The sequence below is a fragment of the Teleopsis dalmanni genome, chromosome 1 (assembly GCF_002237135.1).
Source record: "Teleopsis dalmanni isolate 2A chromosome 1, ASM223713v2, whole genome shotgun sequence".
Classification (NCBI taxonomy): domain Eukaryota; kingdom Metazoa; phylum Arthropoda; class Insecta; order Diptera; family Diopsidae; genus Teleopsis; species Teleopsis dalmanni.
The window spans coordinates 127,469,973-127,491,448 of record NC_051846.1 but is presented as its reverse complement, the minus strand read 5'-3'; the positions used below and the strand labels follow the sequence as shown (position 1 = coordinate 127,491,448).

Sequence of the window (21,476 nt, the reverse complement as noted above, 5' to 3'; positions counted from 1 at the left end):
TTTAAATTTAAGTTTAATGCTTTGTTTATTTCAAGATTCCAAATACTATTGCCCTTACCATATTTATAAATTAGCTAAATGCATTACAATATTTAATGCAATATAATTTTAATTAGATTAGAATTTTTGAACTCTTAAATTAAAACATTTTAAGTGAACACGAATCCATGTTCGATTGGTATATCCCAAGGAATGTTGAAGAAATCCGTCGGTAATGGTGTGCAATGTGTTGATTTGTAATCACGAAAATGTTTACGCAACTTAAAAGGGATAAAAAAAATTTTATTTTTAGGTAAAATCAATATAATTCGTTTGTAATTCAACTTACTAAAAATTCAGCCATTATGTTTCGAGTAATATCGGTATAATCTTCACCAATTTCCATTGGAAATGATTTTCCCTGGTCTGAGGCGAACGTAATTAGACGTGACATACACAAATCGTCATCGTCGTTATTCGCATTAGCTTCTATAGGCTTGGAAAGTATTTTCTTCATTCGATTTAATTGCTCAGCTTTATATATGTTTGGATATCTATATTTCAGTAAAGCAAGGGTTAAAAAGTTACCACGATTTGTATGTATTTGGTTATCCCTGAAAATCAAAAATATAATTAATAATCACATGACTGTTTTAAATTAAAAAATAATATGCATACTCTGCTATTATTTCATCCTCAGTGCGGCGTATAAATAAAATAGGACCATTATAATTAGGTAATAGTTCGGTATTATTTAAATTGCAATAGTTTCGTATGGCAATTCGTACAATTCCAGCCAAACTAGCAGGCATGCGTGGTTGTGCTAAATAAAGAACGTCATCAAATGAAGCATCAATTATCTGTTTAAGAAAGATCAGTCAGTGTTCAAAAGTAGAATTATAATGTAATGTAATGTAAAATGCATACCACACCCTTAACATCTGGATAACACGATGCAGCCCACAGAGTACTATAACCACCAATACTCCAACCATACAACACAATATCGTCAACTTGAAATCCTAGCTTATTTATAGCAAATTGTATAACACTATCAATTGCGTTTTTATCCTGATCTGGATAAGGTTGCCCAGTGCTGCCTTCAAATCCAGGATGATTCCAACCAAGTACTGAATATTTAAGTGCTATTGGAGTGCCCATAATTCCAATTTCATAAAAACCAGCATTACCTGTCGATAAATTATTTGTACTTTAAATATGGAGCAATATAAATGTTTTAAAAATTTGTTACCTTCTGAGCATATAACAAGAGTATTCCCATTGCTGCCCCTTCCGCGTTTGTCAACAAAAATGCTATCAATTTCATTACTGTCAACAGTTTTAATTTTATAACGAGTTGCATTTTGTTCTTCAATTAACTTAGCACGTCCTGCAACTAACATTGGTCGCATATAATTCTGTAATAATTTTACTGAACCAGGATATATCATTCGGATACCAAATGTATGCATTGCTGCGTAAGCAACCAATTCACAAGGTAGTGTGGCCAATTGGAAAGACCGTTTATCACGGCTACTACCTGGTGTACCAGGTTTTTTGTTATCACTTATAATAAATCAATTATAAAAATATTACCATATTTGATAAAAATCTAAACTCATTTACCTTTGTAAACTGTTGACGTCAAAATCGACGTCCCATGCACGAAAATCAAAATCGAAGCGCCTCAAAGCTCTTTTTTTTTCGTCGTTAGTTACATTGCTTTTCTGTGTTTCCAGAGCTTTAATTAATTTAACATATGATCGATTTTGCGAGCGGCCAATTCCACGCATACAAAGAGATATAATTACTATTAGCCCAATACTTGTAGTAAATTTTGCCATTGACGAAATTGAGTCAGTAACAAAATATCCTCTTCTATACAGAAATGTGACTATTAACGGAGATGTGTAATAACTTAAATTCCACATAAGCGATAGCTAAATTATTTGTAAGATTATTTAATTTTGTTCTTTCGAATTATTTCATATGAATAATTACCGTATACAAAATTTGTTCCCCAAATTTTTCCAATCCAACTGGTTCATACATTTTCTAGTAAAAAAAGGGTAGAATGTATTAAAATTTTTTTTTCACCTATGCTTAGTTTTCTTTTACCTGAGCAGGACTGGATCCATATTCTAAATATAATTTTGGCCCGAAAATACATTTAAAGAAACTCATTGCAAAACCAATACTTTGTCGCAACTACAATTAATTTCAAAAACTTGCTTACAAAACCAAAATGCAAATAAGCTCGACCAATTTAGTCGCATCACATAACAAAAAACAAAGTGAAAACGATATTTGGTATCTTCGTTTTTGACAATTCCACTCCGCAGCTGATATTGGACTTTGTTTTGAATTTTTGTCCTATAATGGTGGGTTGTAGTTTTAAGAAATATATAAGAAGACGCAAAATATATAAAAAAAAATTAAATCAGATCATTTGTATGAACATAAAATTTGAAATTTGTTGTCATAAAGAAAAAATTGAAATATAAAATTAAATGAAAAATAAAAATGGTATATTAATTTATAATTATTAACTATTTATAAAACGATTATTTTGTGATTCAAGTTGTCATTAATTTTGCCTATACGTACATTCACTACGTTTACGCGAGCCTTAAAAGTTGTTTTAAGGCTCTTAAAATCGATTTTAAGATCGCGTAAACACCCTAAATTGAATTTTGCTTAAAAGCACTTTTAGCTTACTAAATGTAGTTTAACATCACTTTTAGTAAGAAATGTCACTTTTAATCTTTGCGTAAACACCTTAAAAGCAGTTTAAGGTTTGAATTGTCAGCTGTTAACAGTAAATAGGTACAAATAATTTGAATTTTATTACACATAACACTAACCAAATAACTAAAAATATGGAGAAAAAGGAAATGAAAAGAAAAAATTGGATGAAAGAGGAGGAAGAATGTTTAATTAAAATATTTGCAGAAAAACAAATAATTAAATTGTTAGACGGCAAAAAATATAGAAAAAGCCTAATTGCATCCAAGAATCTAAATTAATTAAACTTGTTTATTTTTTATTCTCTATTTGAAAATCTTAACTTTACCGTAATGATAACTATATATTTAAAACATTTTAGTTTAGTTTAAATTAAGTTTATTATTTTCAATTATTTAAATTTGTCATTAAGCACAAATTGTTATAAATATATTATATTATATATATTATATTGTTATTATAAAAAAAAATAAAAAAAATTATAAATTAATTAATTTAAAATTGGTTTTTTCTACATTATTTTTTTAATTGCTTCTAAGTAGAAGTGGAAATTTTCTCGCCAAGTACGCGCATATATGATCTCGCATAAGTTGTCCGGACGACAAATTTTGTCGATTGTACATATGTTCAGGTTGGGAATATTCAACCCTTCAACGAAAGTATTTTCTGCTGGTGCCATTTTATCCTTAAGTAAATCTACAAGCCTAAAAAATATTTGTCGATTCACTCTAAAAGCAACAATCCATTGTTCATCGTCATAGAACTACAGAACTTCAACATCCCACCATTCCGAACTTCTCTTCCTTTTGCTAAAAGTTCTTATTCGTGGTGGAAGCTAAAAACAAAAATGCATTCTAAATATTTTATGAAAAACTTTATAAAAACATTTACATTCATTAAAGCCTCATTAGCGGAACTTATTGCCATTTTATTAAAGAGCTGCAATCGCATTTCTCGTAATTTTGTAAATTTTTTACGAGATGTTTTAAAAATCTGCATTGTTGCTTCATTTTTATTTTCTACAATTTTGGTTATATTTCTTTTTTGCAATAAAAGTAAAACAATTTGTAGTTTTACTCTATTCATTTTAAAAATGTTTAAAATCAACATTTCTGTTTACTGTTAAACAGCTGATTGATTGACAGCTACCTTAAAAGTGCTTTTAATTTTTGTGCGTAAACGCTCTAAGAACAAATTTTAAAATCAGTTTTAAAAGTGATTTTAAGACTCGCGTAAACGTAGTAAATGGTTACATTTACTAGTAAATGAGAGCATTATACTATGTACAGACACATCATTCCGCAAAAATTTTAATTACATGTTTGTTTCAGCTAAATGAAGTTGTTTTTTTCCATACAAAATTCAGTTTTAAGGTTAGAACGAAGTTAAAGGAAATGGCTTTAATTTCATTAAAACGAATACTATGTTAAGACACACCTTAACATAGCAAAAATTTTAATTTCGTCTTCATTTTAGCGAAATTAAGTTGTTTTTTCCATTCAAAATTTAGATCCAAGGTTAGAACGAATGCAAAGAAAATGGCTTTAATTTCATTGAAACGAAGACTGAATTTAAAAGAAATTTTAAATGTAACTATGCAAAAGATAAGTTGCGATAACGAAAAATTGTCTTCAACTTTTGAAAACCGGGAAAATATTTTGAAAGTAGTGCAAATTTTTAAATTTGCATGTAGTTAAAAAGTATTATTAATTTAAAATAGAGTGAAAAAAAATAATTCACATAACTGAATCTACTGAAGCTAATACAACTATTGAATGCCATCCTTTATAGTTATAATAATCAACTTTTAAAATATCCCAGATACAAATCGTGTTTTGAGCATGTGATTTTAAACATTCAATTTGTAAAAAAAACATATGATTTTCTTAATTTGGTTCAGTATAAACACTTTTGAAATTAACTTAATTTCGTTTTTACGAAACTAAGGAAATTTGGCTGTCTGAATTTTTTTTTGTGTGGTGTATTATTGAGTGAAGTTTATTTATCAGATGTTTAGCGACATATGATTCAATGGCGAATTATTAATATTTAATCAAGTTTTTTGTTCTTAAAGTGTTAAAGTGTTCTTTAATTGCATATGCTATAGATATTACAAAAACTGATTTGTAATTTAATTAAATCAAATACTAATTTTAGACCCAAAATTGGAAGAGATGTCGAAACTCATAATTGGAAAGTGGACAAAGGCATTTTTTTGAATTGTGGACGAAAATTCCAATTTCCACAATTTTGGGGCTTCCACGGGACGCACATATTTTTAATAACATTTGCGATTTTTTTGTGTATTGAATCTTTTTTGTTTATTAATATTTATATATAACTTTTATATAACAAAAACAGATTTAAATATGTTGCTTTGAGTTACACTTTAAGTTATACATAAGAGCGTTCCACTAGCAAATTTTTGAGTAAATGAGAGCATCTGAGAACATCCCTGTCGAAATTTGAAAATGCTACACAGACTTTACTCGTATATTTCATTTCAAGTAAAATTTGTTCTGATGTGTGAATCAGCTGTTTTGATTTGAATTTAAATTTTTTATTGTTTATTTGCGCAGCCCTGGTGTTCTCACCCGATTTCACACAAAGCTGTTTTATGAAAATCTGTGTATAGAATGTAATTTGACACTTTAACCGTGTTACGCTCTCAGTTTTTACTTTACTTGTGTTTTACTTGAGTTTTACTACTAGTAGCTCGTTGAACAGACCTATTACAATTCATTTGTAAACAAACAAATGTTCTTCAATAGATTTTTTTAAATTTAAAAGTTGTATTAGATGCATAAATTAGATCATTATAAAGTGAATGTTCAGCTTTTGCACTCATTAATATATAAGAGCGCGTGTCTCATACTGTATTTACATAAGTTTTCTTTGTAATATTTGCTATCAAAAATTATCAATTTGCCACAAAAGCAACAATAATTGACAGCTCAAATTACAAACATGACAGTTGAAATTACAAAACTTTGATCTGATCCAATATAAATGAAATAATTTGAATGTCCTATCAATCTCTTAAAAGTTTTTATCTGTATAAGTATTCGAAAACACTATAAATTTATGAATTTGAAAAAATAATTACGTATTATTTAGTTTTTTAAAATACAAATATTTGAATCATTTCTCTAAACTTTGATAAAAAATTGATATGATATATATATAAAATGTATATATAAAAAATTTATTACAATGAGCCTAAACTTTAACACTGAGCAAATGTTATTTGCAAAATAAAAACATTTCCCAACACTATTTATTAAGTACCACGTAAATACCGTAGTAAATACGTTCGGAATTGCCGAAAACTGTAAATCCCTCGAAAAAGAATGTGCAAATGCTAAACTTACTTCAAAAAAGCCGGTTGTGTTAACTGAAAAGTAATGAAAATATGGATTCTACTAAACTGTTTGTAAAAGTAAAAGAAAAAAATTTAGATTCAGCAATAAAATGTGCTGAAAATTTTATACCAAGTTCAGAAGATGAAGATGAATTGGACGAGAAAACTATTCTAAGTACGTATTAAGTACAGTTCTTAATATTTTTTTATACATGCTTATTCATCAAATAAATTTACATAATAGGTAATCTTTATCAACACTACAAAGAATCAAAGGATAGTCAACTATTAAAGAAAACTTCTGGAATTTTGGAAAATGTTTTACAATCTGGTGCTGCAACATGTCTTATTTGCATTGGCAGTGTTCGTCGCACAGATTCCATTTGGTCTTGTAGGCACTGCTATTGCTTTTTTCATTTAAATTGTATACGCCGATGGGCAAATGATAGTATTGCGCAAATAAAAGCTCAAACATCGCAAGATGATCAAGGTTATTACAATCATTTAGGCGAATTTATTCCACCTAAAAAGAAACGTGGTGTGCGCTGGTTCTGTCCACAATGTCGTGAAGAATATGAACCAGTGGAAAGACCAACTGTGTATAAATGCTTCTGTGGTAATGAAGAGAACCCCACATATCAACCGTTTTTGGTGCCTCATTCATGTGGTGAAATATGTAGCAAACAATTACAACCACAATGTGGACACAAATGTATGTTGTTATGTCATCCAGGGCCATGCCCACCGTGTGCTCAATATGCGGTAACGGCATGTCAATGCGGTCATTCAGCTAAAAAATCTATACGTTGCGCTGAAAAATATTGGCAGTGCACAAAAAAGGTAAATCATATTTAAATAATATCTCTAAAGTATTAAATATGTAAAATTCAAATTTATAGTGCACACTGCTATTATCTTGTGGTAAACACGTTTGTAACCAAATATGTCACAAAGCAGGATTTTGTCCTCCCTGCTCTAGTACCTCCAAACAATCATGTGAATGTGGTGCAGAAATCAAAACCCGAAATTGTTCGGACTTAAAATGGAAATGCCAGAAAGTACTAACTCTTAATACATTTTTTTATAATTAGAAAGTATACCTTTAATTTCATTTAATTTCAGATTTGCAACAAAAAATATGCTTGCGGTATACACAAATGTAAGGTTGTCTGTCACAGTGGGGATTGTGGTGAATGCCCTTTAGGTTTACCACGCTCTTGCCCTTGTGGCAAAACGGTAATTATTATTTTTGGAGTATGGTTAAAATATATGTTAAGTGTGTGATAAACTTTTTAGAAAAAAACTGGGCCATGTTCAGAAGTTGTGGACACTTGTGGTGATACTTGTCAAAAGTTACTTGCATGTGGTACTCATTACTGTACCCAACGTTGTCATAGAGGTCAATGCAATTTGGTAAGAAAATGTACATTAAAAAATTAAATCAAATAAGTCAAAACCACACATTGAGGTTTAGATTGTTGCGCCGTATTACTTTTTTTTATAACGCAATAATGTTACAAATAGAAATCCCCGTATTATTAAATTTTTTATTGCATAAAAAGTAATTGGAAGGCAGATACCAAGGCAATTCTAAACGAAATAATAAACAGTGTTCTAAGCTTAATAAAGAGGTGCGGTGATTTGCTTACTTCCGTCATTACAGTTCATTGTTTGACAGATATACACGTGAGAGTATTGGGTATCATCTGTAAGATGATCTGTATGTGTAAGAACTTCTGTATAAGGTAAAAAGACGATGTCATAGAAAAAAACTGTTGCAGATAAAAATTTAAATTTTTTGAGGAAAAAAATTTACTTTAGGAAACTTAAAATGATTGTTGTTGCAATTAGATAGTTTATAAAAGCGATTGGGAAATTGAGTAGAATCTGCTATTAGTATGTAATTTTCTATGTTCAAGCCTGCTTTATTAATAGTAGATAAGAAACGCATATCATATTTTAGATATAGATTTTTATAAAAAAAACTGCTTTTATATCCGCCAAAAACTTTGCAAATTGATCAATACCAAAAATCTGAATCAGAAATGTTTTAGATCAAGTTAGAAGTTTAATAAAAATTACCGTAGAAACGTATATAATAATCTAGATAAATATTGTTAATTCTAAAAAACTCTGTTCGTGTTATATTATATTAAATATTTTCTATTTAAATTTCAGTGCATGATTATTATTAAAAAGAAATGTCGTTGTGGTTTACATGAAAAGGAATTACCATGTTCTAAGGAGTTTTCGTGTGAAATGAAATGTAAACAAATACGTGAGTGCGGAAAACACGCTTGTAATCGTAAGGTACGTAAAGTAAATTTAATTTCAAATTAAATAAATAAAAATTATATTTTTTAGTGTTGCGATGGTAATTGTCCGCCATGTGATAAGATATGTGGAAAACAATTATCTTGTAAAAAACATAAATGTAAATCCATTTGCCATGATGGTCCTTGTTATCCATGTGAACTAAAAAGTCAAATAAATTGTCCTTGTGGAAAAACTTCTAAAACTGTACCATGTGGTAGAGAAAAAAGAGCACGAATTGTTTGTTTAGAGACGTGCAGGTAATTACATAATAAAATAGTATGAATTTAATATGTTACTAACAGAAAGAATTTGATATAGAATCAAATCAAAATGTCAACATCCTAATAATCATCGTTGTCATAGAGGTGACTGTCCGCCATGTAATCAGAAGTGTAATGTACCACTTGAAACATGCAGTCATCTTTGTTTGGCTAAATGTCACTCGGTTGTAAAGGTAGAAATTCGTGATGCTAACTTGACTAAAAAACTAGATACGATTAAAAAGGTAAATATATATTTCAAAAAGAAGGATTTACATTATTTACCAAAGTAATGTTACATTGAAAATATTCTCATAACTATTTTTTACTTCGCTGTTGATATAAAGTTGTATAAAGTACTAAGTGTACTTCAGAAGTAGTATCAGTACTATCTTTATTGACATTGTTGTGTTTTAACATTTTTTTACATAGTTTTTGCATATACATTGTTGCTTCTTGTTCTTTTAAATTTAAGCATAATAATAACAACGAATAATAATCTATGTATCTATAAATATATATATTATTATTATATTAATTATTTACGGCAGTCGGCTAAAATGTCATAGCTGTGAGCTTTATATATATATAATATAACTGTTATTAATTTTTATGTAATACAAAAAATTTAAAATGAAGTAAAAATAATAATACTAATATTAATTATTTATATATATTAACTTTATATTTTAAATTTACATTTTATAAATTTAAACTAATAGAATTGTTTAAAAATTAATGTGAATTTTTATTTAAAAAAATATGTTTTTATTTAGAAAGAATAGATATCTATAGATTAGTTAAATATTGATATAAACACAGATATATATATATTAATCCAAAAATCTATTAATAAAGCAAACACAAAAAAATTATTACATTTGAATAGGCTTCTATACAAAAAAGCCTATTTAAATTCCTATTTAAATATAAAGACATTCGTAAACGTAAATAATATTTACAAAACACAAAAATAGTTTTTTAAATAATTTCCTATATATGTTATATAATTATATTTTGAATTAATGCATTTCAAATAATAAAGTAATAAAGAAATGAAAAGATGTTTTGGAGAGTTTAAAAATTTCTACAGAAAATCGCTAAATAAATATTCTCAATTTAAAAAGAAAATTGCATAAATATATATAGTTAAAAATTCTTAACTATATATACCCCTTTTAATAATAAATTATATAAATTTTATAACTATTTATATTAAATAATAAAATTTAATATAAATATATTAATTCAACAAATTATTTATAATACATAAAAATAGTTCTTAACTTTAATTTTTGCATAAATTCTCTTTTATTTTACTTTAGTTTGAGTATAAATCGTTGCCTCATCCAAAATGTGAACAATCAGTAATGGCTACTTGTGTTGGCGGTCACGAAACATCGGCGTGGCCTTGTTGGTTATCATCGCCATCGTCATGCAAACGTCCATGTAATAGATTGCTTCGTTGTGGAAATCATAAATGTCAGTTGATTTGTCATCCCGTACCCAATCTACTGGATATGAATGTGAGTAGTGTTAAGGAAAACCTAAAAGAATATTGTAAGAACTTTGAAAATTATTTTAATTATAGGAACAAATCGGTTGCGGAGCTTGTGAAGAAGGTTGTAATATAACACGTCCAACTGGTTGTATACATCCGTGTCGACGTGCTTGTCATTTACCACCATGTGCTGTTTGTAATGTTAATATGAAAAGCAATTGTCATTGTGGATTATCACAAGTTTTGTACAAATGTTCAGAATATTTTAGAACTGATGGTACAGAGAATGATATAATGGAACAGCGTGAAAAACTAAAAAGCTGCGGAAATCGTTGTTTAAAAAATGTAAATATATAAATGATTTATTAAATTCTTGTAATTACAATTAAAATGGTTTATATTTTAAGTATTCCTGTGGACATCGATGTGTAGCTATATGTCACTCAGGCAAATGCCCTAATCCAGAGTCCTGTCGTAAAAAAGTTCGTATATATTGCAAATGTAAACGTTTAAAAATTGAAGTGTCCTGCGACAAGCATCGAGATGGTCTTAAAGAAATTCCTTGTGATCAAAATTGTGTAGAAACACGTAACAAACAAGAGGAATTACAAAAGCAAGAAGCCGAAAAATTGCTTTTAGAAGAAGAAGCTAAAAATCGCCTGGAAGTAGAACAATTTGAGAAAAAATTCGGAAAACGAAAATTCAAAGAACGTAAAACTCAAGTTGAACATATCAATAAACCCTTCAATTGGAAACAATTTGGCATATATGCGGGCATTGCTATAGCTATTTTAATAGCTGTTATTGTAGCAGTTTATACCGAAAATTAAAGAAAAATAATTAGATAACAAATATAATGTTTATGAGTCTAGATTATAAGGTAAGCTTTTTTTTTATTTATGATACAGTTCAATATTGTAATACAAAAATTTTTAACATGTACAAATAATTTTAAAAACATTGAGCAAAGAATTTAATTAACTATATTTAACTATAACAAAGTCAGTGTAAAAGTTTAAATAAATAAAATATTTTCTATTCTTAAATTGTCATGTTTAAACACGCATATACTTATACGTTAAAATGTTTCTTAATTTGTGAAATGTTCGATAATAGTTATAAATATTTTAATCGTTGGTAAGACACTTTAGTCTCTACTATATTATTTTAATATAGTTTATTTGTTTTCTTTTTTTATTTTGTTAAAATTTTCTAAGATTAGTAAAGATTTCTCAAGGATTTCTCTTAGTCTGGAAAACGTTTATTCCTTTTTAGTTTTCTTCTTATACACGCAAGCAGCTGTAAATACGCTTAAACTTATAAAAGTTGATATAATAAAGTTGGAGAGAAGCATCCAATCATGTGATTGTACATATACGGTATAAATTCGGGCTATTGAAAAAATGAAAAATAATATAATATATATTTAAATTTTGTATTTATATTCAATTATAACGTACTCGCATTTGTAAAAGCGGATAATGCCCATGTTGTACGGCTCACAGAGCTTGCATCCTTTGACTTTAATATCGCTATTAACTGTAATATTTTACTTGTTGCGCCAATTGGAGTGCAGAAAGGCTAAAATATTAAAGAATATAAAAAATTAATGTAAATTTAGCGAAAGGTTGTTAAATCTAACAAACTTAAATTTATCGACTATATTAAAAATTTATGATAATTATAAAACAATCACATTTTTCTTTAACGACTTTGGTATTTATCGCCTGTCGCGATGTAGATTTAGTATTGAGAAATATAAAAAAAACGATATACTATTTTTAATAAAGCCACAAAAAAAAAAAAATAATTTGGTTAATTTATTAAACAAGTTATCATCACAGACAAATAAATCATATATGTAGATGTACAAAATAAGCAAGCAACTAACATAATCTATATTAAAGTTTTTTTTTAAAAGCTATTTAAAAATTGAACACTTTGAGATACAAAAAACTAAATATTTTCTGATTTAGTTATCTTTCTTACACGATTTAGGAATTTGAATTAATAGTGATAAAAATCACTAATAATAAAATAATAATAAAAATAAAAACAATGAAAATCAGACTTAATATTCGAATTTAAGTGTTTTTTTTTAATATTTATAAAATAAAATGTTTTTGTAAAACATTTATAAAAATAAAAACAATAAAAATCAGACTTAATATCGAATTTAAGTGTTTTTGGTTTTTTTTTAAACATTTATAATGTGTACAAACGTCTACTACGGAAATATTGTAAAAAATTATATTAATCTCCGATTTTGTTTTATTTTTTAGTGCTGTTCGCTGGCACTTTTCTTATTTTAATATATAAATATAAACTTATGTTTGTTGTGTACGGATTGTTAACATGAGTAAAGTAAATAAGTTTAATTCATAATTAATATGAATTCAAATTTAATAAAATAATATCATTCACATAAAGAATATTTTCAGAGTCGTTGTTATTTGGGATATGCGAGATTCAATATAATCTCAAATGATTCTTATCAGAACTGTACGATTTATGAAAAGAGCATCTCAAATCTGATTTGTCACTGTTAAGTGTATATTATATTAGTTCATTTCTAGAAAAAGAAATCATCATCTTAAAAATTACTACAAATTCAAAATTGTTTTTAACCTCTAAGTGGATGACTGTAATCTAGTAAACCTAGTGCAATTCATATACAGTGTATATATTTTAAATATATGAGTTAATTATTTAAATAAATAATGTTGAAAATGTATTATTCTATTATAAAAAACTAAAAAAAAAACCACTAGCAATCAAACACACTCAGCAATATCAATAATAGCAGACTAGAAAACAACAATTACTTTACTTAGAAAACAAATACTGATAACCTACCCTAATAAGCTATCTCTTTTCAAGCCGAAACAATCAAAGATATAATGCATGTCTGTTTCTTCTTTTATTTAACTTTTAAAAATTTCTATAAGTTGTAGAAGTAGCTTCAACAAGATATATTATATACAAAGGTTCCTATATATTAGTGACTGAAAGAACTGCATTAAACGTTGCAGTATCGATAAATTCCTTGTTTATCATAGTTCTATTACATGAACGCTAGATCGGTATGCGTTTTTTATTGAAAAATATGAAATCTCTAAACCACCTCCTGCAGAATTTAAAACATCATTTTTATATAATTTGTATATAAACACTACTAACAAGCAGAGGCGACATTTATCCTATTCCTTGTTTGTATAATCAATCTAAAAATTGCATATACCAGTTGGTGTTAAATGGCGTGTGTAGTTCTTGTTAGTGTTATTAATTTTTTAAACCTCGATATCTAGAGAAGTACTCATATATTGTATAGTGGAGAAAGTTGCTCAAAATAGCTTACTTCCGTAGTAAAATAGATTTGCCCGAAAATCAAAATCGTGCCGAAAACAATTATATAAAATAATAAAAAAAAAAAGAAAATTTAGTTTTAACGTCAATATGACGATAGTGACTATTTTACTTAATAGAAACTATTGTATTTAATGAAACCCTATGCTCCACCTAGGAGTGAAGGACAGCAGTAAAGTAAAAGTAATGTATTTAATAGAGAGGTTTCGAAAAGTAGTGAACTACAACAACAAAAACTCTATATATTATTTTAATCAATTGAGAAAAGAAAACAATTTTTAGTTGAATAATTCAAAAAATACCATTAATATCCGAATGCTCGTATATTTTTATGGGTAATTGATATCATGTGTAAACAGAACAGACTTTCTATTCTGTGTTTATTTTACATTTAATGTTAATATTAACAACAAATCACTAGTAATTGACATTCACATAAGCATATCTCATTTTGTGTAATTATTTTCATATGGAAAACAAATACACACACACAATATCTCATACTAATTTAATTAAGATAGTAAACTGTTTTTATAAATATTAATTATAAATTCAGTGATGTATACTTAATTAGTGATGGATAACTAGTTATACATATTTATATATTATAAATATAGTTTTGTATTCTTTTAGCTTCGCGAAAATTAAACGCATGGCATTATTATTTTTATTATCGTAAAAACAGAAAAACTTGTGTTTCATAAACCAACAAATCAATTTAAATTGATTGGTGAGTAATAGAATTTGAGATAAGAAAATTCACAAAAATATTTTTTAGATTTCGGTCTATTAGAATTTTTACTTACCACTAGAAAAGTGAGTATTATAACAGGAAATATTTTGAAATAGATTAAAGTTGCTATTATAATATAAACCACAGTCATAATTTTAGTTTTCTGGCCCAGCAGATTCTGATATTTAAAAGTATAATAAATAAGCACATATTCCTGTATTAATAATAGGACATACTCCATGTATGAAAGGAACTCATAGCCGCTACTGTAATTATATGACATCATAACCGTGTAACTAAAAAGTTCCAGACACAAGCCATTAACACTTATACCTGTAATTAATTAATTATTATTTCAAATAATTCAAATGACTCAATCTAATACCTTTTGATGACTTATTTTCTCTAATTGTATTTATTTGAGGTACTTTTATAACCAGACATGATGACACTGTTATAAGACTAAGTAAGTCTGCAATTACTAAAATAATACCTTTGTCAAAGTAATTGGCTACAACTGAGCTAAGTCCTTCGGTTGACATTGTTATGTGTTGTAGGCGTTATGTAAAATTTATTTAAATATTCTGGAATATAATATATTTTATGTTTAAATTATTCAGTTAAACTATTTAAATGTTATTTTACTTACAACTACAGTTTTACATAGGAACAAACCAAACAGGTGATCTTCCTTATAAATTTAGAAATATACTATAGTTTTACAAGTAGAGTATATTTTTAAATTCTAACAATTCTGCTTGACTGTTGTGTACAATCTCGTACTGGTCGCAAACTACATACACAACAGAGAAAAATTTGTTTAAAAAAATTATAATCTTGCTCTCTCTGAGCAATTTAGGCTATGCTCACAACTAAACAATATGTATCTAAACAAAGTTGTATTGTTTTAAACAATATAAAAGAACAAATTTATGTTTTTTTTATTGCAATAACATGGTTTTATTATTGCATATTTATATTGTGATATATTTATAATACAAGGACTAGTTAATAATGAATTAATAAATTCGTACATGCAATAATAGGTACAGTACGCTTGAAAATAACTGACTAGCAAATTTTGTAACTAGCATATTTTGTAACTAGCCTGCGGTTTAATAAATCTTTTTTTTAATAATCTTTTTTTTTTTGTAATATTGTGAATCTATTACACTATACAAATTACTAGTGTGTTACTATTGTTGAACAATTGTGGTATGTTATGCCATTTGTACTTATCAAAACTTTTTCTTTTCACAAAAATTTTTGCTGATTTGCATATAATCATAAACAAATGCATTAAAGAAATTATTGAAATTATAAAAAATTCACGCGGTTTTTTTTAAAATAATATTTTGTACTATATTGTAATATATTATATATATAACATAATATATTATTATATATAATATATTGCAATCATAGGCATACCCAGGGCCGAAATTAGAGGACTCTGATATGCTGATATGGTATTATTATATATTTTTAAGTGTGCTAAGGTATTCAAGACAATAATAAAATATTGAAATGTGGTAGGCGTGTGCCTCCCTGTCTTTGTCCCATTATTGCAATATATAAATAACTTAACTATAAATTCCTACTTTCAAAAAGTATTCTTTACTGTTGAGAAGTCCACATTTATTATCGAAATTCTGTATGCAAAATGTACAATGAAGTTATATTCAATCTCTGAAAATTTATTACCAGATAAAATAAATACATAAGAAGTAACGAAATTTGTATATATTTATGTACATATGTAGAGACGCATGGCTCTACCATTAGGAATAGGAATTATTCTTGAATCAAAACAACTGCCGTTTGTTGTAAATTAATAATATTATTGTATGCGGATATTGTAATCGACTATTAATGCTAGATGTCGAATTATTCATTGACTGTATACGATGGGTTTACTAAACATATGGATTTGTTTGTGTATAGAAAACATCGGTTTGTATATAGAATTAATTAATTTGTATAAGTAATTATGGAAATAAAATTAGATGCTTTAATTATTAATTTAATAATAAGCTAAATGAACTATTGTATAGATTTATTTTTAAAAAGTGTGCCTGTGTTAATTACAATAATAACCCAATGCTAGCTTAAATGTATTATTACAGATTATTATAGCATGTTTATAAATTCATTAATCATTAATTATTAAAATTTCTTATTAAATTTTTATTTTTAAGTTTACTATAAACTAAAAATATTTATAAATTGCTTTTAAATCATGAATAAAATTATAAATACATAATTAAGAATTAAGAGTAAATGAAAAATGAACACATTTTGTACAGTACTTTTATAAAAAGCCGCTGTAAAGTAAAAATGTTTTTAATTGTTGTATTTGATGATTTACTTGTTAATTTTTTAAGTAAGACTTAGATCTTTGAATGTTTCAATCCTAATTAAAAAAAAATAATATTTAAGATAAAATTAAATTCTTAAATATATCACGTTGAGACATCTACAAGAAGAAGAATAAATCTATGACATTGTACGAAAAAGACAAAACATAAGAATTCCTGAAAACTGGCAACATATCTATAGTGTTCTCTATTGCACTTAATTCGTATGGTAAAATCATTCAGTCGTTGTCTTTTGTTGGAGTTGGAAATTTTAGAAAATTTGTGGAAGAATTGATAATTGCTTACAAAAATAAAAATTCCATTGCAAAAATTTGTGTTCTAAGTTAAAAATTTGTATTTTATTTGTGTAAATGATTAGTATATAAAAAATAAATAATTTTTTAAAAGAATATATTTTATAAAATCTTAAATAACGCTGCGAAGAAAAAGCACAAGGTGAGCGATGTAATTTTTGGAAGAAAAATTATTTTATTTGGAAAACTTAGTAAATAGAAGAATTTAAAACAAACTAAACAAAAACCAGAATTTTTAATAGATTTTAAATATGAAAATTAAAAGTTATTTGCGTTATTAATTAAGAAGTACCAAACGATTTTTATTTCACGCAGGAATGAAAAAAAAATCAGTTCTGGGTGTCGCGTATGTGGTAACAGCGCCGTATATGCTAACGTCGACGTTGACGTTACTTTATTTACGTTTTGTTCTGCTTCCCAGCACATTTTTTTGTACATATTTGCTACGCAGTGTTGCATTACAGGTGCGGAGAAATGTGCCTTAAAATTCTAAATATAAAGCCAAATGTAAAGTGTGTAAAGGACATTTTCATATTCATTAATTTGCTTTTAAAATAATTTATGTTGAAATATGTATATAGCCTAATAGCCACAAACTTAATGGACGGTGTAACATTTTTAGTTTGTTTGCATTTCCACTTTAACTTAAGGAATTTCGTTAAAATTTTTTTAAAATAATTTACCTAATCCCTACGTAAAAGTTTCACACCATTTATGAATTAATTTTTTGCTTAAATTAACGTATTAATTATTTATAATAAATTTCAATTTATTTATATTGTGTATATAAATTATTGTCAAATTAATTCATTCATAAAAATTAAATATTTTTTTTCTGATATTTAATACGCACATATGGTTTTGTTTATGGTTTGTTTAAATTTCCAAATGTATTGATATGCTTTTAAAGAATATTGTTTTTATATATGATTATTGATTGGGTTACATAAATGGGATGTGCTTACTTCCTCTTGCCACTACAAGGCAGTGGTCAAATATGTGTGCAATTGAAATACATTGCGACCCATGATTTAATTAATTTTCACATTTGTTTCTTCAACTTGGGTGTGAACAATATCTGATATTGTGCTTAAATCTAACAAAAATGTGAATAAAAGTGCTGTGTTATTTTTTGTACTAAGCTTCTGCTTTGTAACTGCCTAATTAGTAATGTATATAATGTTGCCTAAATCTTATATAAATTACAATTGAAAACAGTTTATAAAAATAAAAATAAATAAATTTCTCTAAAGTATTTATTTAAATGCATTTTATATAAATATGCATTTATGCTGATTCTAATTTATTTTTGGTAATACGCCATCGCATTTGAATTTGTTCATATTATTTTGTTCACCTCGAAATTAATGTATAAAGTAATTAAATAAAAAAATGCGTACTTTTATCGAAAACTTTTGTGGTATTTTAGAGCATTCGCTAGAGCTCTTGAAGTTTTAAAAACCTTGAAAATAAAAACATTTTTAATATTTTCAATTATTTTTGTACAAAAACTTTGAAAAGAAAACAAAAATATGCTCTAAATTTCAAATTTGTATTGCCATTAGCTTAAAATTTATTAATATATCTAATTTATAATAAAAATGTATATTACTAACTGGTATATAAAAAAGCTCTTAGCCCCCCATTTATATTCTTATTCCTTTTTTCAATCCCTTATTCACATTTTAATCGTAGTATATGATTAACTATTAACTTTTAATTCTGTTAAAATACGACAAGAGTTGAAAAGCTTAATTTTATTTTTGTAATGTAAACTACACAATTTGCATAGTTCCTGCTAAGAAATGCTTCAAATTTTGACCTTAAATCAGAAAAGCTAAAGATCTTGTCACTCTTGACATACAATAGTAAAGCATCGCCATCACTATTGGTACATTCCGGAAGGAATTTTGGTTTGTTCTTCAATATTGTTCCATTCTACTCCTCAGCACTTCTTAAGTCTGCTTATTTCTGGTTATCCTCTGCATCTTGATTTGCTATATTCTATGATTCGTCATATTTCACAGTGACTTCCGTATATGTCAGTTCCATCAGTTTTTCACAAATTCTTAGCATGTAGTTGTTGTTTTTCTTAAATATACTTTATGATTGAAATTTAGCTTACAGAAGCAAGTTTACTGAAATGAAAAAAAAAAAAACATTTGAAAATATTTAGCATTACCTGAAATATATTAATTTGAAAGATCTCTTCGATGGAAAATTTTACAACGTAGTAAAGTATTTCCTTTTCGAATACAGGTAAATTCTTAAGTATATTTCTTTAAGTATGTTGCATTAGGGTGCCATTAAGGTATATGGGCAAATTTTTTTTTTGTAAAATCGGTTGTTTATTTTTAATAGATGTATAACTTTTAGAAAGACAGTTTTTATGTAAAATTAAATATGTCGGAGATATAAGCAATCAAAAATGAATTTTATGGAAAAAATCGTTACTTTCCAATCTTTGGGGCTCTTGGGGCACCATTTTCACTTATCCAATTGAACTAAAATTTCACACAGATTATTTTTTTAGTAAAATGAACCGATCTGGGGGTGCTGTGGGCAATTTTCCGACTTTCGAAAATTAATGGCACCCTAATGTTGCATATATGTAATATACATATGAATATGGCGAATTGACAGAATATCTCCAGATCTTAAAAGTCATCAGAAGTAACTTTGTCATTTTTTTTTTTCAAAAATTTCTACAATAATTTAACTTCTTTTCTGCATTTTTAATAAGTTATTCCCAAGGAAGTGATTAAAATAATATAGACTTTATGCTCATCGTCGGATCATCGACTCCAGTCCATAAATATTTATTACAACGGGAAATGTCGACGTTATATGTTTCATACGTATTAATTACTTATTTAGTTGGCCATTATAAACGTGAATCGTTCTTGGCCGCGTCTTGTACCCTCCTTCAGTCAACCCGATTAGTGGCTTGCTAGCGCTAGTTGGTAGTACCGAGTGTCTTCATATCGTTAATGACTGGTCTTTGCACTGATGATGCGGACGTGTCTACCACATTTTTCGTCAGCGGATATCGCATCAAAAATCTTTCTAGCTTTACAATTTTCTTCCATTCGCAAGACATGATCAAGGCAGAGTAGTCGCGATATCGCTCGTACAGCTCAGCATTCCATATTTTTGGATATTCGTTGCCAACACATAAGGGACCATAAATCTTTCGATGAATTTTTCTCTCAAATGCTATTAACACTTTCTCATCATTGTTGGTTATTGTCCATACTTCCACACAATACAGAAGGATAGGCATTCGTTAAAAATGTAGTTTAATTAAAAGCTTTATACTTAATATTATACCTATTTTAAAATAAAATGTACTACAGGGTTCAAGTGATTCAAGTGACTATATCTTTTTTGAAATTATTTTTTATTGATTTAAATTACAAAAATTGATGGAAATAATCAAAATTTCAGAATCCGTTTACTGTAGCTCGATGTGGCAACATTTTGAGTTACATGCTTTACATCGCATCCATAGAGGCATATTTTTAGGTCTCACCTTGCTCGTGCAAGCGTTACAACTCCTTCGCTCGTTCGAGTCTAACTTTTTGTTGCTTTTATGTAAGATCTTCTGCCTTTTAGAACTTGTATGGCTTTATCTTGAACTTATTTTGAAATATACGTCGGATGTTTCGTTAGCATATTTTCAGTTTTTGTACTATTTGATAACCACTACGACGTAAATTTCGTTCAAGTCGAGCCTTCAGTTTCCAAACCATTTCAGGCGATGTTATAACAATTCTTAGATTCGTTATATTATGTGAACTAGATTTATTTTTAAAACTTCTGACCTATGCTTGCAAAACTCCTTATAGGGTAACTCTAAAACGTTTGGGGTCATAAATAGCTTATTCTATGTAGTTTGTAGAGCAGGGGTTGAATGTCAAAAAACCGCATAATAAATATGTTATAATTTCCTTATCTGAGGGAAGTAAATATCTCTTAACAAAATGAACAATCGATCATTGATTGTTCTAAAGAAAGAAATCAAAGTTTATTAGCAAAATTTATAATAGATCCTGTGAAAGATTTTGCTATTTCCTCATTTTCATGTTCAATTTATTTTATAAAAAAATGTGTTATATGTTACATCTTCAACTTAAATTTCGTTACAAAATAGTGTGAAAATAGATAACTTCTTTGGGTACCCACCCATCTTCATTTACAAAACTCATCTTTACAATACACATAATGGTGGTACACAATCATCTTTTGATCATCCTTTATAAAATAAAATGAAAATTTATTCGCACAGGTAAAAAAGAGAAACTGAAGAGTAAAGAAGAAGGTCTGGGAAAATCCTAAAAATCAGGTAAATAACATAACGTCGTTGTGCGTTGAACGGTTAAAATTATTATGTTGCCGTCTGCTGTGCTTGCTTGCTTGCTTGTTTAGCAGATTTGTCAGTTTGCCCGCCCTTTTCCTTCCTACCTTTGCCGTCGTTGTCATAGAACGCCAAGCAAGATCAATTCAATTCTTGCAGTCTTATAATGAAAACAAATACAACAACA

The 21,476-nt window shown here is 27.4% G+C and overlaps 4 protein-coding genes across 4 annotated transcripts in view; 2 read left to right on the top strand and 2 right to left on the bottom strand.

The window, feature by feature from the left end:
* The window catches only part of LOC119666025, a gene marked incomplete at its 5' end in the record, with an annotated part of 335,995 nt that overhangs the window by 274,909 nt on the left and 39,610 nt on the right, over positions 1-21,476 (top strand).
* Positions 130-2,409, bottom strand: LOC119668501 (phosphatidylserine lipase ABHD16A). The gene is made up of 8 exons (XM_038078033.1): positions 2,098-2,409; positions 1,981-2,034; positions 1,606-1,919; positions 1,232-1,545; positions 907-1,169; positions 658-839; positions 329-593; positions 130-260 (listed from the first exon to the last, which is right to left on the bottom strand). Exons 1-8 carry the CDS (start codon positions 2,161-2,163, stop codon positions 150-152), a joined length of 1,569 nt encoding a protein of 522 aa, XP_037933961.1. The 5' UTR covers positions 2,164-2,409; the 3' UTR covers positions 130-149.
* Positions 5,931-11,046, top strand: LOC119668498 (NF-X1-type zinc finger protein NFXL1). The gene is made up of 11 exons (XM_038078029.1): positions 5,931-6,260; positions 6,330-6,925; positions 6,985-7,143; positions 7,208-7,321; positions 7,382-7,498; positions 8,264-8,395; positions 8,450-8,658; positions 8,720-8,906; positions 9,987-10,187; positions 10,253-10,507; positions 10,570-11,046. Exons 1-11 carry the CDS (start codon positions 6,137-6,139, stop codon positions 10,990-10,992), a joined length of 2,517 nt encoding a protein of 838 aa, XP_037933957.1. The 5' UTR covers positions 5,931-6,136; the 3' UTR covers positions 10,993-11,046.
* LOC119668505 (solute carrier family 66 member 3) lies at positions 11,360-15,046 on the bottom strand. Its single transcript, XM_038078038.1, has 5 exons — positions 14,911-15,046; positions 14,647-14,845; positions 14,335-14,594; positions 11,623-11,743; positions 11,360-11,554 (listed from the first exon to the last, which is right to left on the bottom strand). The coding sequence occupies exons 2-5, from the start codon at positions 14,801-14,803 to the stop codon at positions 11,424-11,426; spliced, it is 669 nt and encodes a 222-aa protein (XP_037933966.1). The 5' UTR covers positions 14,804-14,845; positions 14,911-15,046; the 3' UTR covers positions 11,360-11,423.

What these genes read in the sequence shown, in the direction of transcription:
- LOC119668501 (XM_038078033.1), bottom strand. Translation starts at nt 2,163, where the DNA reads ATGAGTTTCTTTAAATGTATTTTCGGGCCAAAATTATATTTAGAATAT. An exon ending in TCTTGTTATATGCTCAGAAG is followed by an intron (nt 1,170 to 1,231) that starts GTAACAAATTTT and finishes ATTTATCGACAG; the next exon opens with GTAATGCTGGTTTTTATGAA. An exon ending in ACATAATGGCTGAATTTTTA is followed by an intron (nt 261 to 328) that starts GTAAGTTGAATT and finishes ATCCCTTTTAAG; the next exon opens with TTGCGTAAACATTTTCGTGA.
- LOC119668498 (XM_038078029.1), top strand. Translation starts at nt 6,137, where the DNA reads ATGGATTCTACTAAACTGTTTGTAAAAGTAAAAGAAAAAAATTTAGAT. An exon ending in GGACGAGAAAACTATTCTAA is followed by an intron (nt 6,261 to 6,329) that starts GTACGTATTAAG and finishes TTTACATAATAG; the next exon opens with GTAATCTTTATCAACACTAC. An exon ending in CTTGCCCTTGTGGCAAAACG is followed by an intron (nt 7,322 to 7,381) that starts GTAATTATTATT and finishes TAAACTTTTTAG; the next exon opens with AAAAAAACTGGGCCATGTTC.
- LOC119668505 (XM_038078038.1), bottom strand. Translation starts at nt 14,803, where the DNA reads ATGTCAACCGAAGGACTTAGCTCAGTTGTAGCCAATTACTTTGACAAA. An exon ending in AGAAAATAAGTCATCAAAAG is followed by an intron (nt 14,595 to 14,646) that starts GTATTAGATTGA and finishes AATTAATTACAG; the next exon opens with GTATAAGTGTTAATGGCTTG. An exon ending in ATCCGCTTTTACAAATGCGA is followed by an intron (nt 11,555 to 11,622) that starts GTACGTTATAAT and finishes TTTTTTCAATAG; the next exon opens with CCCGAATTTATACCGTATAT.